The sequence below is a fragment of the Gasterosteus aculeatus genome, chromosome 7 (assembly GCF_964276395.1).
Source record: "Gasterosteus aculeatus chromosome 7, fGasAcu3.hap1.1, whole genome shotgun sequence".
NCBI lineage: Eukaryota > Metazoa > Chordata > Actinopteri > Perciformes > Gasterosteidae > Gasterosteus > Gasterosteus aculeatus.
The window spans coordinates 21006360-21026053 of record NC_135694.1 but is presented as its reverse complement, the minus strand read 5'-3'; the positions used below and the strand labels follow the sequence as shown (position 1 = coordinate 21026053).

Sequence of the window (19694 nt, the reverse complement as noted above, 5' to 3'; positions counted from 1 at the left end):
ATTGTTTTGGCACTAAGATGATCAATTGACAGATCATCACTGCCAGGTCTTTTATTTAGGTTTGGTTTAGGCTCCAGTATTGTTTTTTGATAGATATGAGCAGATTATTTTCATGGGCATATTTTGTAGCAGCAGCAGTTCAAGTTTAACTAATCAAGAAGGAGCTAATTTTAAGCTCTACGTAGTTGGGCACTTCGATCTACAATCATCTACAGTGACTGTTTATTGTCAAGCGTGCTGAATTGTAGACTGAAGACTGAACAGAGTTTCATTATTGAGTGCAAACAGCTCCCATGCTGCAACTACGTTGAATTATTGACTTGCTTACACATGATATTTACTTTGTGCATACTAACCCAAAAGCAACAGTACCAAAACAGAACCTTTTTCTCAGACTTTCCATCACATTAAGCCAAAGCAGCATTCCAGATCCCCCCCTCTCCCCTCACTCAATCACGGCCCGCTGTGTTGTTCTGGACTTTACGTGTGTTTGGACAGCTAATGTGAGGCGGATCAATAGGTCTGATTGAGAGGTCATGTATGAACATGGCACTTGGATGACCACCAGGGATCCCATTTCATGAGTCCCCGCGGTCCCCGGACGACCAGCTGCATTCACAGAAACAAGAAGAATACGTGAAAAAAAAGGTGTGAAATCCAATGTTCTAGATAAAAAAAGAAACAAAGCTAAATCTTGAGTGCATCTATTTGGGGCTTGAATAAAATCTGAATGTCGAGTACTCTTACTTTTCTTTACTCATCTAAATTCATAAATGTATAGAACTCTTAGTAATAAACCCCCACCCCCCCCGGGTGGAAATTTGTTGAAGCTCACTTAAAATCTAAAGAACTAAAAAATGTTACAACATGGTCTGCGAGGAAATGTCAGCCTTTTGTACTGAGAGTAAAACAGAAATGAAGACTAAGGGAGGAAAATCAGAAGAAAACTTATTGCTGCTGAAGCATTTCTTTAAATACAATTTCTTAGTAGAGCCTGATGTAATCTTCTCACACTAATCCCTCTGTCGGTAGCCTAAACAAAAGAGTACAAGAAAGGAGGACGAAAGTGGTAAAACCTCTTTACGGAAATCCTATTTCTTAACCCAATCCAGGCCACATAAACCCCCAACTCTTTTACACTAAGCCTAGACACAAGCCCCCCTGCCTTCCTCTGGATGTGGTTAAAACTGCAGATTAACAACTAGGATGCACACAGCCAGCAAATATTATTTGGTTAAATAATCTCCCCACATATTAAAAACAAAAATCTCATTAATGGGAATGTGGTGATCAATCAGGAACACGACCGTAAAGTCCCCCCAAAAGATCAATTATCATGTAACGTTGATTAAAAAAAACAGTGCATACGTCACATTCTAAGTAGTTTATATTGTCTTTCAATCAGTGTCATATTTATGAATCTAATAATAATGCTCAACAATTCTTTTTATAGTATTTTGCTTAAAATATTGAAATGCCTCCTTAAAAAGCAAAGCAAAGTTCCATGCAGAATGAAAATAATCCAAACAAATGCTAATTTTTTTCTCACTGGTTTATTACAACTCTTTATTATATATATTTATATCTTTATTTATATCTTTATTTTAGCAGATTTGTCCCATCGGAATGTGTCGAGCAATATTGTTCATGAAACACAGCAAAAAGAAGCAGATAGAATAGAAGATAAAATTTGCCGTGTTCTTTAACAAACTGCCATAATCTATTCAGTCACATGATTATAAAAGTGTGAATCCAGACCAGACTTCCAGAACACGCTCACTCTCCCTCCGTTGATACATTCTCACACAGCCGGCCTTGAAGAGGGAAGATAGTGGCCAGATTCCTGTCAGAGTGATGTGCTTGCAGGGGCTTCCCCATCTCTCCCTCTTACACTGATTGACACTGATACACTGATGCACTGTAAACACGCGTGTGTGTGTGTGTGCGAGCCTCAGTGTGGTTATGGAGACACAAAGAGAGAAAAGGCATTGGAGAGCGACGGCAGCAGCGTGTGTACATTTCTGTGTTACGTGCACGGGAGCAGGCGTGTGTAGCAGTGTGTAAATAGTCAATAATAGCCGACACTTGTCAGCCCTCTGCTCTGTACACACAAAGCCTGTGGTTGAGCCATTGTTGAACTCCGCCTCTCCACGCCTCTCCACGCCAGCCACCCCCCCTCACCCTCACAAACCAGGCCTCTCAAGCAGAGATAATTATGGCTATTGTACCCCTTTCACACACAGACAACGCACACACACACACACACACACACACACACACACACACACACACACACACACACACACTTGCTTGTGCTAATTCACACACCCACCCCACGTGTCCACTCAACCTAACTGAGTAAAAGATGGCTGCCAGCACCCCATCTGTTCCTGCCCGGCTCCCAGTCGCTCTGTCAGCACACCGGGGCAAATGTGAGGGGCCCAAGAATCATCCGGAGCAAGCAAAAGAAGGAGGAACAGAGGCAAACAATCGGCAGGACAAGTGCTATTTAGTTCCAATAGAAACTACATATGAGAAGCACAGAAATAAACTGATTTCAATTTTGTTTTGTAATTTCATTAGCCTTTGATTTTGGGTCTAGGTCTAGGTGTAAACCGCCATGTCTGCATGTGTGTATGTTCGTAATAGCGGCATCATCAGCTGTGCGATTCAGTCTTTAATGTCCCCCGCTAACCCCCCCGTGGTCACGCTGTGTGCCATGTGGGACAGAGGCAGGAGAGGAGGAGGGAGGGGTGGTGTGAGACTTGAGGGCGGTGGTGACAGAGCAACAGTCGATGTGGTTATGTTCAATGAGCCCTGGGGACGCCACGTGCTCCCCGTCCTCCGCTGTCACACCACGTCCAGCTGCACCCGGGCCGAGCGAGAACAACAAGAGGACAGCCGCCACACAGCCGAGCGGAGCGTTAATGTAACCTGAGTTAATGTTTAATGAGCGCTCCGTATTCAGGCAGCTTCATGCAGAATCTGAAAATGGCTTTATTGTGTTACTTTTGAGGGATGTGTGTGTGCGTGTGTGTGTGTAGGGGGCATGCGTGTACATTTGTACTTTGCAGAGGAGAGTGTGTGTGTGTGTGTGTCAGACTGGTGTTTACAAGAGTCGGCTGGGTCCCTGACAAGTGTATCTATTAATGTATTCCTGCTCTGAGAGCAAAAGCACAGATTTACAAACAGACATCGTGTCCTAACACACCACCGCTCTCCATGAGGTCCCTCTGCCTTTGTCTCCTCTCTCCTCGCTGCACCTGTGCAAAGCCTTATGCACTAACTTTTTAATTACTGAGAGGAAGAGCTATAGTATGTGCATGTGTTTGGAATATGTATATATGCACATTGATAAGAACATTTTGCACTTATCAAGGTCACCTCCATATATAATATATTGCACTATTGCATATTTAAATATACAAAAGCACGTACATTGAACGGAATATATTTGGGAGTGTCAGCTGGACAAAACTAGAATTTGATGACGTTCCTTATGCGCCTCAGGAAAGGCATAATCAGCAGATTAATTAAATGAAAAAAGATAAACTAATTGCAACTCACAATATAGTTGTCTCGAGTAACCTCTTTGTGTGTATGTGTGTTTGTGCGTGTGTGTGTGTGTGTATACATCGCTGTGGCTCTGCTGAGCCGCTTGTCTACCAGCAGGGACCCCAGGGGCAGAGGATTGATCCGTAATGCAGCCTGTAAGTGACCTCACCACCCGTTGACACCCATTAGGGTCCTAGTTCAAATAAAAGGGCAGCTAACGCAGCATTTACACACCGACAGCTTAACCACAGGTTAAATGCACCTTACTTTTAACACCACAGGGGTTTAACTAGACTGATGAAGTCTGCCAATAATCTATATGCATGCAGAACACATCCACGTCTTGTGCATCTCAACCTTTCAGGGTGTGGAGAGGACGTTTGGAGAAACAAATGACAAGATGAAAGCAGAAAATAGTGCAAGTACGGAAAGCAATGGAAGCCAAAAAACAGAACACAATATGTAAGAAGAAGAGTTTACTCCTTTGTTTTTATCTAATCTCAACGTTTCCCTGCTGTCACTGCTTTTCAGCACTGGGTTTCTTATGTGCATGTATCAAATTAGTGTGCAAATACACAAGCAAGGGCCAAACTGTGTGGCAGGTGGATTAGATGGAGCATGGTTGGGCATCTTCTGTGGACCCCCATGTGGCCACAGCCATCTGCTGGTCCAGTCTCCATTCATTGGAGCCGCTCATTATCTTTCTGCTGGTTAGACTGACGTCCTCGATCTGCAGGCTGAGCGCTTGCAGAACGCTTGTGTCCCACTGTCTTTTTCATCGGCGTCCATAAAGCCTCCATCTCTGTGTCCCCGTTCCAGCTCTCCTCCTTCAGATCACTGCTCAGACTAGTGGGCCTCTATTGTCTCAGAGGGCAACACACACGCACACCCATACCAACACCACACACACACACCTACACACACACACACAACCACAAAGCTTAACTACAGGGATATTATGGGACGGGGAAGTAAGAGGGAAATAGGTCAGTCTGCCTACACCCTCCCCTCCTAAACCCTGTCACTGTCCTGGCTGGACAGGAAAGTGGGGCATGCGAGGGGACACACACACACACACACACACACACACACACACACACACACACAAACACACTTGCATGCACCAGATGGGTAACATGTGTGTTTGACAAAATGGAACCTGTTAGGGTTCAGAGGGCACGGCTGCATTGTGTTATGTCATCAACTCAACCTTGAGACCGGTATGTGAGCGCACTGCTGATCCGTGTACAGACATCAGCACAGGTAAGTGGAGATGATGCAGATTTCTTCAGATTAACTTCTTTTTTCTTTATCTAAAGGATAGAAGGGCGCCGGGTCACTTTTGTAATGAAGGACCTGTAGTGAGATTTAGAATCAGTTCTGCAGAGGCCCAGATGAAGGATAGATGGCTCAAATGTAGCAATACACCTAACACAGCTGAAATAAAATGTAAAAGAAATGAACAAATATGTATATTCAGAATCTCCAGCACCAACCCTCCGTGCAGACACTCGCTGCTCGAAAATGGAACCAATCCTATTCAAATTAATTTCAATGACAGTTCGGTGAAGGTCGACTGCTTTGACTTGCTGTTTGCAGTAAATTGTATCACACAATGCCTCTCTTAATCCACACAATACCAGGCAACACTCCAGGCAGAGTATGTGTTGTCACAGAAACGGATTATGGGCCTTTAAACAAAATAAAACACATCTGAGTCAGTTGCGTGAATGTGTTTGTTTGTCTATGTCTTTGCTGTATGACTGACAACTAAAAAGTCCAGGAACTTTCATGTGTGAAAATCATCAAATGAAATCTTTTGATTAAAAAAAAAACAGTTTCATGTGAACACAACTATAACACATATCGATTTACCGCCTCGATATCAATTACAACGGCTCCCTGTGTTTCTGCAGCAGAGAAATAGTGACAGACCCGACAGCTAACCACCCAAACACTTGCATGCACGGAGCTCTCAGGCACAAAATCAATTTGAATTTGCACATCTTCATTAGACCCATCCAGAGAAAGCGTTTGACCGATGATGTTAAAGTAACTCAAAAAGATTGGTCAGTGTGCAGTTGAATATCAGCATCAATAATCTTTCTCATTGGCATGTTCATATAACCGCGTGTGTCTACTGTATATTGACATTCACCGTGTGTGCATGTTTTCATAGTTGTTCTGCATCCGCGTGAGTGTGAGTGTGCACCACATTGCGAACTGCTCTGCAGACGTGTTGTGTTTTAGAGGTTACGCAGTTGATTGGCTGTAAGGATGATGAGGTCAATGTGTTGATTAGTAAGGAGGACGGGGTCAAGGTTGAACACGGCCGCATTGCGAGCGCTTGTTGTGTTTGTGTGTGCCGCCGTCGTAGGGAAATGAAAGTTCAGTGAGCAGCTCATCATGTCCAACATCTGATCGTCACACTCACTGCTCATCAGCTGACCTATATACCCCTAATTACACACAGCAGCCTCATGACGGTACACGGCAACACCCCATATATAAGAAAAACATGAATACACATACACAGGACTGGCATATTCAAACCAGATCAGCTGAATTCATGTTTAGAAGAAGTTATGTCATCACTGTGAGCCAGACTTGATTGGAGCTCATAATGTAAAGAGCTGCAAAGTGAGAATAAATGAAGAATCCCTCTTGAATTCAAAGTTAAACAGCGGAACATCGGAATAGAATATCGTTTCAAAATCTCATCACAATAATCAAACAGAGTCTTTCACACAAGAGAATGGATGGTTATGTGTGTGCACAACATGTGCAGTTTTTAAGTATTAAATAACAGAATCAGTAATGTGTTAAAAAGATAATCCAACTGAATTATAAAAAGTGCTTCTGTGAGTGTTTGCAACCCAACATGAAAATCAAAGCTGGATCATGGAATAATGCTGTAGCCAAAAGATCCTAAAAAAATGATGTAATACATTTCAACATGAAATGCATCACAGGCTTTTTGGTACTTCTGACTAAATGTGTTGTTCCATAATGTTACAGGTTTCTGACGGTTATTGAAGACAAAAATGTCAAACAAATTGGAGTAAGAAAAATACTGACAAGGAAGTCAAAAAATTCTCTGAAATTTCTAAAAAATAAGCTCCTGAAACCTGGGTGCATGTGTATGTGTGACACAGTGTCTGTGTGTTTTGCATACATATAATATAAAACACCATCTGCCAGGACCCGAGGCCGTTCTTGCCCTACTACCCTCCTTGCTTCTCTTCCTTTGGTTCATTTATCTCTACCTCTCATCCCTCTCTCCCAAATTGTTTTTGCAAGCATTGTAAATGTAGAAAAATAATACTACATACATCTAGAGCATACATTGCACACAATATAACATTTCACAATAAAACACACATTATTTATTCACAAACAGACAAACTGAACTCTACATTTCTCTCTCTCTTACACAAATGAGGTTAATGATGATGAATGTGGGGGCACAGTCCTATTGACATCCTATGTCTCTAATTGTGGCCCTGTTCTTCAAGGACATGGTGGGTAGATAAGCAGTGAGAGGACAGGAATAGATCTGATGAGGAGAAAGTGTGCGAAAGTCATGTGACGTGAAAAAGAATCCGTCTAATCTTCGTGTCGATTACAATTAAAGGTCAGATCTGACATTAAGAGGAAATGTGTATGTGATGAGATCTAAAAGCAGCGATATTAACGAGCAGTAATTCTGTGAAGAGAGGAAGAAGAGAGTGAGGGAGAAGATTGTGAGCAGCCAGGGAGGAGGGAGAGGAGGGGGAGGAGGGGGAGATGGGGGAGGACCAGATCAGTGATCCAGAACAGTGAGCAGACAGAAGACACGAGTTAAGAGTTCGGTCAAACATATAGCACAGCAGTGCATCAGCCGTCCTCACACACACACACACACACACACACACACACACACACAAGAGAAAGACATACTTCAATCCTATGAAACAAATAAACCTGCCCACCCCAGGATAATTCAGGTTCACTCATGTGGTATCTTACCTGGCACGATGGAAACAGTGTCCCTCTCCCAGGACACGACGCTGACGTACTCCTGCACGGCGGCGGGGATGAGGCACTTGAACACGGCTACGTTGCTCCGCATCGAGCGCTGGTCCGCCACCCGCACAGTGTACGGCTCCCTGAAAACTACAAAAATGCACAAAATCATATGGAGACAGCTGATATCTCAATATTTTAAAAGGGCATATTACATCCTAGCGTTGAATAGTTGAGATGTGGTGACCCATAAGGGTGTAAATGCTGTTTTCATTATCAACACTTAATATATTTTATAATCTACCAAGAAGATGTGCTGACAACGATGGCAATAACATCCCAACGTGAGCCTCGACAAAAACCATCGAGTACTTGCGTTTACATCACCAAAAACAACCCATTAACGCTCCAGAGCAGAACAGCATTTCATCAACTACCACAGAAATTAGAGGCTTACTCTTGTGCTGTTCGAACTCTTCTAATTCTGCCACCACTTCCACCGTAAACTGCCACTAGCCGCCATTAATTAAGCAGGATAATCATGGAAATTGTTTTCCAGCTTAAGGACGACATTATCACAACACACCGATCTTCGGATTTTGTACAGAACTTTATCAGGACACAAAAGAGTGTGCTGCAAATTTTACGTAAACTGAAGGGTTACTGCCGCAGTGTAGGCAGGTTTATGCAATAATTTACACTCTGGTGAATGAGCAGGGACTCATTAGCAAAATCACACGAAAGCTAGGACGTATCCTGAGGTTGCTAAGAAACTGGTTCGGAGGCCCTTCCCTGGTAACAGACACGATGACAGCGTGCAAACATTCCCGTTGCAAGAGCGAAACACATGCGAGTGCACAGAAATTTGCATCTTCTTTGAGCAGATGAGTAGAATAAAAATCACATTAGTCAAGTTCCTCTCAAATAATAATACGACATAATACACCGCTGAATTAGTTTAGAAATTGTCTCTTGGCCTTGAGTCAGTCAAAGTGAGTCAAACGAGACGTGTGTCACTTACTGTCTGAAGGCAGAGATAGTACAACGCGACGGTCACACTGACAACAAAGCATCCGCATCTTGTCCTGCTGTAACCTGAGCACCAGAGCTGGCCCGACAGAGGCCGCTGGCTGCAGGATGTTTGGTTCATGCTAATCCCTCGTCTCCTGAGGCCTAGGCTTTTGGGTCATGTGGGAATGAAGGCAGCAACCGGCTGGCATGCAGCTCAGGGCCCTGGCTCAAATCCTCAACTTGGCGCTAGTATTAGTATTAGAATGAATATGAGTATTAGTTCAGGTCGGTGTTGGGAGGCAGAATATGAAAACAGATGTTGACGGCAGGAGGGAAGGGGGAGGGACCGACGGGCCTGCATGAATGATGCGAAGGGGATGGGCGGGTTGGACAATAGATACAGTGTGACTAACCTCCAGCTATAGCTTTGTTCCAGCTGATGCTTGATGTAACTCTCTCTGAGTTTTAGATGAACCTTACCTCCGGATGGACTTTTTTACTTTAGACGAGGTCCCACTTTTTAAAGCAGCCTCACGCGGTCCAATCAATGGAAAGCACCAATTAGGTTTGTTAATGAGAGATAATTAAAGAACTGTGCTGGGGCTATATTTAGTCCGGCACTAGAGGACCGTTTGAAGAACGAGGAAGCGCAGAGGAAAAGGAGGACAGGAAAGAGAGTATGATGGAAACAGAGGCAGCATTTGGTCAAAATGTCCAAAAATAGGCTACAGATAATATCTACTGGTTATTTATCAATTTATTCTTTATTCTACTTGAGGCTGGAAACAGTTAACTTATTCTGTTTCCTCCAGATAAAAAAAGCTGAGATGATTTTCATTCATAATCAAAATATATATTAACAATGTTTATGAATTAAAATCATGTAATCATGTTTTAGGTTAGAATACTGTAAATAGCTGTAAAAGATGGTGATGCGGCCACTTACACTCGCTTGTAGTAAGATCTGCTCATAACTAGGTGATTAATTACTTTTCTCATCATGCTAAGCTTTAAAAAGTGGCTGGGAACTTCCTTGTGGTTACAATTCTACTGACTTTGAAAGAAGTCAGTGAGGATGATCTGGTAATGGCACGTAACCTAATGCCACACTTCTACCTCCCCATCTGTTTTGGTTCATCTAGAAATCCCAGTGGAGTTGCTACTTAACTGTACTGTAGGGGTTGTGTTTTGGGGAGTTCATCTCACCAGATGATGTTGTGCTGTAGGTGCAGCTGAAGGGGTCATGTCGATATAAAGTGCAGTGGTTCATCACCAGCTCTCTCCAATAGGTGTGAGCGAAGGCCGAGGCCTAGCGTGGTATGTGATGCAGATGTTCTCTCTGTAGGCTGTGTTCTAGGTCAATCTGTGTTCAGGTCGAGATGGGCTATTTTAGGGCAGGTGATTCTGTGTGTGGGTAGGGCTTTTTGCAGCTGCCAATCACATCTGCTCTTCTTTATCCTTTCACAACCGACGCTTTTTTGTTGTTGTTGCTCTATTCCTCATCATGTTGTGTTTAACTTTGATGCACAACCCCCTCCTTGTTACACCTCAATCTGTCTTGCCAACTCCCCATCCTGACTGTGGTTCCAACTCACCAGCTTTGATGCGGATGTTGGGGCTGCGGATCTTGCCTGCTTGGTTTTCGGCGGTGCAGAAGTAGTCGTTGTCGTGGATGTAGCTGTTGTAGGCTGAGGGCGAGAAGGGGTACAGCTGCAGGGTGCCATTGGCGTGCACGTGGCGGATGTGGGGCACGTCGTAGATGTCGTCGCCGGTGGCCAGGTACCAGCGCAGTATGGCACTGGGGGTGCCCCCTGCTGGACAGGGCAGGGACACCCCCACCGAGCTGGAGTAGGTGACCCTCTGCAGGGAGGCATTCACAAAGTACAGCCTGGTGGAGCCCACATCCTCACTGTGTACTGCAGGGGCAAGCAGACAACACAACATCACTCATCGGGCCGGGGTGGAGGTCAGAGGTCAACAACGAGCACCTGCCATGAGCTGTATACAGAGCGTAAACACTTGCATCCAAGTTAACAGGATTCCACTGCAACTGATTTTAAGCACTCAGCGTTCCTTAAATGGACAACAAAATGGACAGAGAGGGTATGTCCTTCAAATGTGTTGCAAAGTAATCGTAACAAAATATATGTCAAATGTCCAGCTGCAAACATCAGTCATGTGATTCAGAAAAGCCAGGGATTTGGGCTAAAGCCTGTGATGATTTAGATGGATCGGAGGGAGGAGGCGGAGCCTGTTACCTCCGTACAGTGGACACGTACACAAACAAAGACAGAGAGAAAGGGAACTCGATGATGGGTTATGTGATTGGAATTTCTATGCCAGACGCAGAGATTTAAGTCTATTTAATCTCCTTACATATTTAACACACACACACACACGCACACAATTATGCACACACATGTACAGGAATGGTCTTCATTGGCACTCAGATTAAACACATACAGCTACAACTGAGAAAAGAGAGTGAGAAGAGGAAAGACAGCAGGGGAAGTCTCTGAAATTTGGAATCATAATAGGAAAGATTAGACGATAGAGAGTGTGGGGGACACTGCTGACGGACCTGCTTCTAAATGATATCATCTAATACACATTACTCTACCACCCTGTTAGTTCAGTTCAACACAGAAAGTCTGTTAAAACAACCGGAAAGATTCTGAAAGATTTTGATCCAAATTGGGTGAAATTACCTCTCGGCATAAATACGTTCAAACCATGACTTTTGTATGAAATTTAAATAATGCATTTATCCTCTGGCTCACTTATTAAATTGTAAAACATTGTGGATGGATTTGCATGAACAGATTACATAAAAATATAATTACATTGTCAGTGGTAAAAGATTCTGATGTGTTCAAATTACATTTTGATTGATTTTGTTGAATGAAAACAAAGTTACATTCTGTAATAGCATTGACATTCAAATACTAAACTGAAGTTCTTTCAGTGGTAACTGAGTTTATTTGTGAAATAAATATTTGTGCTTTGATAACTAATTCCTGCTCATGAAAAGAAGAGATTATTTCTATCCTGGAAACATCTTGTAAAAAACAGAGAACAGTTGAAGGGCTGAGACTCAAATGTTTAACATCTATTATGTCACAATTCAACACAAAATATGGCAAATACATGTTATGAAATATAGAACTTAACCATTTGCATTTACTGTATAATATAAACACCAGGGTTGAAACTTCTAATGAATGAATCATTTTCAGTCAGTCAATAGTAAAAAATGGATGATTGCTTAAGTCGACGATATGAAATTGCTTATTTTGTCTGACAAACAGTCGCAAAGATTTTCAATTTATTTACATGTAATATACTGGTAAAAACAACTTCTCCCTGACCTACAAGAACGTGATTATGTTCTGTGACACAGAGGTACACATATCTTCAATTTCTGCAGTATTTTAATACTCACATTGAGTATTACATTACTTGTCAATATCAGGTTAAGGGGGTTATGATGCTGCATTGGCTAAATTATGGTTTTGGACGGGGAGCTTTTGTTAACACTACAATTATTGTTGTTCACGCTGATTTGAGGTTTTCACAAGTACAAGAAGCACAATATCACAAATATTTGTGACAATGCAAACCGTCCGTGATCAGCTGCTGTTAAGTTTGTGATAGTGATGCTGATAATAACAAAGTCACAGTCGAACACAAAAATCAAATCAAGAAATAACGCAATAACATATCTGATCATCAAAAATATTGAGAATTTTAGTGATTAAGCCACGACTTTGAAGAAGCGTGGCTTTAAGCCATGTGTTATGTATAAAGAAAAACATTAACGGGAATAAATCACTACTATCAACGAGTGGCCCTGAGTGGCACAGATCAAAGAAAGACGCAGCAATTGCCTCCATTCAGGACGCTTCCTTAATAACTTCAGCTTTCTTTCAATAAGTGCTACAATCCCTGGTAGACTAGGATTGTAAAAAGCTGGACGGAACATTACAGATGGTATATGAAAATGTGTCTGGCAGTCCAGTGGTGGGCTGCAAAAACCAGGTCAGACTCCCACCCCCACCCCCCCGCCACAGATTACTGGTAATGGCCCCTGAGCATAAAGCCCATATTAAAGATTGAAATATCTATAATCTCCCAATGGGGGGACAGGACTAAAGTGGAGGAGTGAGGGGGTCACCCTGAGAGCTGCGGGGTGGGGGTGGGGAGGGGGCGGCTGGGCAGCAGGAGACCCTCTCATACAGTAGATCATTTGGCCTCGGGGTGCGGGCACTGGGGGGGGGCAATGGGACTGATGGAGCGGTAAGGGGAAGAGAGGGGATCAGAGCAAACTCCCACCTCTCAGAAAGAGTCAAAACCAGACCAACCACACATGAACCTTACACACACACACACACACACCAGCGCTCCGTTACACCGGGAGGAGAGCGAGTTGTCATGGTGGCACTTGAAATTGTGATCAACAGCCACCCTGTGACCAATACAGATCTAGAAACTTAAAAGTCAGCAAAACACAAATTTATCAAATGTGTGTATGCACTACACAGTCTGCTGAAACAGTTGTGTAACCGTCCTAGTCCCCAGAACTGGCGAACAAAAAGAAAATGCCACATGTGAATGAGTGACACCTCTGTCACGGCTGACTCCAGAGGGAAAGGTTCTGAAACGTCCAGTTCAAAGGTGAAACTCAAGTTGGGCTGGACATGTGCCACTCGCTTTTTTTTTGCATGTTTTGTTGAAAAAATGAGATAAAATCTCACAAACACTGATCCAATTGAGCCATTATGACCACAAGAGCACGAGAAGAGGGAATTATTCCCCCGTCAGCCCAGTGCACCATTTAACCAGCCAGTGTCTTACAACAGAAACACTACATTGACGGCCTGAACGGCCGAATACGAGCCTCTGATTGGCCAGTACGCAATGATGTCGTTAGTTGCATGGGTTGGGTTTAGACCACGGAAAGCAGTGCAGTTATCAACAACAAGGCACGGCAGGGGATCTGTCATAGTATTTAGAATGTAAACTTCATTGAATTCAATACAGAACCAGCACTATGTGTCAGTAATGCATTAGTGTCTTTTATTGGTAATAGAACACGTGCAACATGAATAGAGGAATAAAAGACACATGAATTGTTATCAATGTCTTAAGATTCATCAGGTTGCGTTCCTATATAATAGGTGCAGCAAACAATCATTTGCTATGTAAAGATACAGTGGATGAACGTCACCCTGAGCAGAGAATGCAGTCGATCTGCCTTTGTGGGTGTTGTTATCCAAGCTTCTCCCTGTTTTGATTAAATATCCGGGACAAGTGCTCAAAACTTGTGTGTATGTGTGTGTAAGTGTATGAGCTGGCCCTTTATCACTCATGTGGCAGTTACAGCTGATAAAGCCATACCGGGCCGCATATCACAATTTATGTTCATCGTGGATTTGCACATTTCATCTCAATAAAGAGATCCTCCATTTAGGCTTTTAAAATATCAGAACAGAACTGTCAAGTACAAATAATCACATGTTCCTAGAGTCTATGGTGTGGTCGTCCTGTTTTTTCCAAGCAAGAATCCTCCTACAGCAGAGAATGTAGAGCTGAAACATCCAATCGATTGTCTAAAATAGAAACTGACTAATATCCACAAACTAATTGTTTCAGCTTGATCGATGCGGATCCACCTAATTGAAATACAATGAAACCTGGAAGTGGACTTTAACAAGTTGAGACAACGGAGCACACGCACTGCGTGTCCTTTCAGCACCACTGACCAGAGCTGGGTGGTGGGGGTTCCTGCGTTGATGCTGCAGCTGCCAATCACCTGCATGCACGGGGCCCCATCAGCCCCGTTCAGCACCAGAGAGAAAGGCAGTCCTCGCCGGAAAGAGTTGGCGCACTGACGGCAATGCTGGCGCTGAAGCTTCGGCTGTCACGGCGGCAGCGACTGTTTTATACATCCGGCCACAGAGCCATGCATGAATATGTATGTCACAGAGGCAGAAGTCATAACCTATGCAAGGTTTCGTCATGCATAATGCAGCTGATCTACGCCTCTCCACGATGTGAGTGTGCATAGAAGTCTACACTCACACACACACACGACTGTATTGGGACGAGGAGGTAAACAAACGCACAGAACCCCAAATGTTTCACGTGCACACGTTCTCACACGTAGAGCTCCCTGAGCCCGACCTGAGGCGTGATGCCTCCACATGAGCTTGTCTTGCCGATCTCTACCCATCTAATAATTTCTCGCAGCATTTCTTTATCGGATTTTGTGAATGGATCGCGGTGAAGGTCAAGAGTAGGATCCAATTAAAGACAAGCACGTCAGGCATGCGAATTGTCTCCCCGTCCTCGCCATTTTAGGAACAGCTTCACTTCCACTTCATCTCCTGTGTTCAACCGCTCTGTCCTCTCCTTCACGCACCCTTTGGGTGGTTTTAGGACGGAAAGTTGAAAGTGATGTTTTTCATAAAACAATTGACACCGTGTGTGGAAACATACGGCGGCAGGGGAAGAAGTGGGAGGAGACACAGGGGGGGGGAGAATTGAATATTGGAGGGATGCACAGGGATGAAGGGAGGTGTAAGTTTATGGATTATCCTCAGGGGGTCTGGTATAAGTAGGTGGTTATGGGTGAAAGAATAGGGGGGGGGGCTTGCCGGGGTTACATCTAATCAAGAAAGGGGTCTCGGTGCTCCCCACCTACTGTCTTTCTGTACACCCTGTCCCCAACAATCTGCTCTCCGCCGCACCCACCCACCAACACCACCCCCTAGCACCCCCCCGGCCTCTGCTGTGTCAGTAAAAAAAAAAAAAGAAAAAAAGTGTGCTACTTCAGCAGTCCCCTGGGACCTGCTCCCCCCTCACATCAAAGCAGCCAGTTTCTCTCTTAATGTGAATATCAAATCTGTGGATCACAAGTCCCAGCACAGTCTGCATAAACTGCCCCTCCCCCAACCTTTAATTCTGCCTAGTGATGAGGGAGAGAGGGGAGGGGAGTTACTGCGAGTGGAAGCGGTGGAGGGAGGGAGGGATGGAGATAGAGATGGAGGGAGAGATGGAGAGAGAGAGAGAGAGAGAGAGATCCAACAAAAACAACTACTTGCTTCATAGATTTGACATTTGCTGAACACACCCTCCTTCTGAAAATGTGCAGTCCCAACATCCAATAAAATTTGGAGGAGGTCTTTCTCAATTTAGCAGTTCTTGTTGGGAGGGGGGGGGGGGTGCGAGGGGGGAGGGGTCATTTCTGACTGTCGCCGGCGTTCACTTGCATCTATTTATGTTGTTGTTATCTTAAAATATTGGTACTTATTAATAATCTGGATGAGGACGAATTGGAGAGCAGGGATGCCGGTGACGGAGCTGTGACATCGTACTGGGGAGCAATGAGCTCCGTTTCTCTGCTCACAGTCTTACTCCAGCACACTTTGCCCACCATTAGACAACAACGTTGATAGATGTCAGAGGGATTATTAACATGTGTGTTGTTGATAACTTCCACCTGCTATAAGAGTGCAAAGTGTAAAAGATGTAAGTCAAGTTGCGTGATCGATCCTCAGACAGATATTTTCTATTTAAAAGAAATCGGCACCACCAGTCAGTCGATAGATTTGTCACTAAACCTCATTTTGAATGAAGAGGATCTGAATTGTCTATCATAAGGCCTGAAAGGACAACAAAAGTCACACTGAGTGTTAGGTCTTTCTGCTTTAACCCTCTTTAAAATGGGTGTTTTCTTCAAATTAAATAATGCTGGTTTTGAGCTGGTAAAAAATGTAAGCCTGGCCCCGCCTGAGTAATGATTGGCACCCCTGTGGACCACACAGCTCTGTCATAGCTCAGATTGCAGCTTTAATTGTGCAGCCTTGCAAAGACAGCACAGGGAATTGGACTGGGGAGGGGGGGCACCTTTTGCATATTTCTATTTGTGGAGGGTGAGCAGTGGAGAGGACAAGAGTGGGCTGAGGGATCGCCTTACTGATTTGAATTAAAAAGCATGTTATATTACTTGAATATTACACAAATCTTGTTATTTATTTAGTGTTCTTTAAAATATTTTAACAGCAATTCTTGTTCAGAATAGGCTTGTAGCAGTCATGCATGCTAACGTGGATTTTGTTCCCTGTTAATTAATCCAAAATGAATTAAAATATACTCCATGCTATAAGGAAACCCACCTTTTTGTTTTGACATGACCAAAGTGAATTCATAAATCTGCTTTTAGATTTCAAATTGCTGCAGAAAAATTAAAGCATTGTTCTTTAATTGGTTATTTGTTATTAACTGTTATTACCCTGAGTGTCTCTGACGTAATAGAAACATTTATATAATCAAAAGAAAATGTTTAATTGATTTTAAAAATCGTGTAAAATAAATAAATGATTCATCTTCTAATTTAGCTCCTGCAGAAATATCATCCTAAAAAAAAGGCTGCAACATTTACAACAAAACCAAGAGGGTGTCCCCGTCACTTCTCCTCCACAAGCCTGCCAACACACACACACACACACACACACACACACACACACACACACACACACACACACACACACACACGCGGCAACACGAGCCATGACGCACGCGCTGGCACACGCGCGAGCACGACGGCAGGGTCCAGGTGCGCTATTAGTGAGGAACATGACCGGGCAAGTCTATAATTTGCACCCACGCCCCTGGACTTTCTCATTTGGTGAAATAAATTTGCGCATGAATAAGATTCCGCAAAAACAAGAGAAGCTCCGAAAAAACAGCTTAGCGGCTGAATAGTTGCTCTAAATGACTAACAAACATTTGGAAACACGGTGAATTAAACAATTGAGGACATGGACAACACAAAAAACACACATGTGACTGTTCATTGATATTCGCTGACATTTTTTTAAAAAGATGCCTTTTCATTCTGTGAGAAAATGCCAGAATTTAAAATGGCCTATTTTAATCATCTCGCTTGCATCAAGAAAAGACCATATTCCTCCTTTTAGCCAATTCACCAGACCTTAAAGCTCTGTACACCCTATTAGGGCCTGTGTTGTAAGGTAAAACGGTATGTAAACATGACTCCAATCAGGCAGGATACAAAAAAGGGCAGGAAAATGCTCTCACATGGAGATAGTGTCGAATTCCTCTTATTTTCGGCGCAGATTTATTCAGGATTATTATAATGCACTGTAATAGCAAAGGATCAACTTTGCAGCAGGGTCGGGGATTTACCACACATACTGAACTCGAACGAATGCATTCAAACAAACAACAGCCCTCCGTTATTTATAAAAATAATGAAACAAAGGAGAAATTGCGGAGACCAAATGATTTAAATAAGGAGGACAAATCTGAATGCGCCAATTAAGGGCCTTCGAGTAGATCTATTAAACTATTAAGGCCGTTGTGTGGAGAAAAAGGGGGCCCTTTTTGTGCAATCCAATTTAAAATGAAACAAATGTATCACCCAGAACGAATTAAAACCCTAAAATATCATCCTAAACAAAAAGAGCATATATTTGGTTTTGGGGCGCTTGTGCCAAATATAGTCCACGAAAACCGCTGCAATTAGCAAATGATACACAATGACACCATCAAGATATGAAAAACATCAAAATAATTCTAGACAAAACTTTACAGAACTACAACATTTTTGAGTGAACTTACTCAAAAATGTGTAATCATTTGATGTAATTGCAGGCCAATGCGTGTTTTCATTTTCCTCTCTCCCTTCCTTAGTATTTGCACCTCATTCTCCCCATTCAGCCATTTTACATATTCATAACCGGAGTTGGTAATGCGAAAACAATCCGTGCTATCAGCACCATCTGAGGCCGCCGCATAGAAGCCCAAAAATAAACCGGCATACAGGAGACCACTTTGCAACCTTTACTTTCAGAATATTCTACCAGTTGGGCACCAGCAGGTTTATACATTTAGATGATGTATTGTGTATATATTTATTCATCAATTCCTCATCACAGGGCATCGGATGATACATCAAAGCTTAAGCAGCCAACATCATCCATTCACCGCCACAAATCAAATGAGCATTCGATTAATTCTCACTTTTCATTCAACTTAAACACATTGGAGACTCCAAGCACTCGCTTCACATCATTTAGAACACTGCAAGCATTTCTTTATTCTTTTTTTCTTCTCTTACCTTCTTGGAGAGAGTACAGCAGGAGTAAAGTTACAAGCCACATGCCATAAATAGCAGGTTTATTTTTCAGGAATATTTGGCAATCCTGGCAAGTGTGAGGCGCGGTTTTTTGGCCAGGCGGGTCTCCGTGCTGGACTGGCGACTGTGCTCCCCGGAGGTCTCTCCAGCCCTGCTGCCCCGCTAAGCATGGAGGGGGAATGAGAGGCGCTTCAGCCCCGCCCATGTCCCTCCTCTCCTCCCAAGACTACTGTGCATACAAATCCATCCTCGCCGCACTAATCAAACGCCGCGGAACAACGGGTCACACAGCAAAGTCGGGAGTTGATGTGGGCTGAACAGTGGATTTCGGTGAACGCGGGTCCAAATGGCCAGGTTTGCATGAGCGCTGGAGAGAGAGAGAGAGAGATCTCTTGGCACCTTGGCGGGAGCGCACCCACCTGTGCACCCCTGATGACCGCGTTTTCTTTGCGCAATATGGATCTACAGCAACAAAAAAAACACCCAGGTAGCTGCGGGGACTCTAAACAACGTAACCGTGTCCTTTCACGTGAGATCGGGCCGTAAATCCGTGTACGTGGAGCCACGGCGCAGATTAATGAGTGTTTTTCTTTGTCTTTCGATGCCATGGAACGTGCGCAGACATTTGCGCACAGATATGCAAGGCAGATAGAGAGGAGGCGACGGAAATAGAGCCGCGGGTGTGGAGCATAACACTTTCAAACAGCAGGTGACAAAGACTGCAGGTGAATCACAGAAATGATCAAAGGTTTCAAGTGGATGCTTTCTGCATTCTGAGCAACTTTCTACAATCATGTGTCCGTTTCAGCCGCTCTCTGTTGCGCTCCCCTGCATTAAGCATAAATTAGGGCGGTGAGAGTCAGGACACTCCCAGTTCATAGAATATTTAAAGTCACTGTGGATCTGTGGAGTGATCGTCCTCTGCAGCAGCCGCATTTATAACGAATTAGATGTTTTAATT

The 19694-nt window shown here is 43.6% G+C and overlaps 1 protein-coding gene across 2 annotated transcripts in view; it reads right to left on the bottom strand.

Annotated features, from left to right (window-relative positions):
* The window catches only part of LOC120822787 (cell adhesion molecule DSCAML1), a 47344-nt gene extending 28318 nt beyond the window's left edge, over positions 1-19026 (bottom strand). The window contains exons 1-3 of one of the 2 annotated variants that reach the window (XM_078105107.1): positions 18716-19026; positions 10167-10487; positions 7564-7710 (exon numbers count right to left, since the gene is read on the bottom strand). In XM_078105107.1, coding sequence (XP_077961233.1) covers positions 7564-7710; positions 10167-10487; positions 18716-18938 — 691 coding nt within the window. In that variant the 5' untranslated portion in view covers positions 18939-19026. The remainder of the gene's footprint in view (positions 1-7563; positions 7711-10166; positions 10488-18715) is intronic. The other variant, XM_040182705.2, reaches the window with a different exon arrangement.
* Positions 19027-19694: the final 668 nt, after the last annotated feature.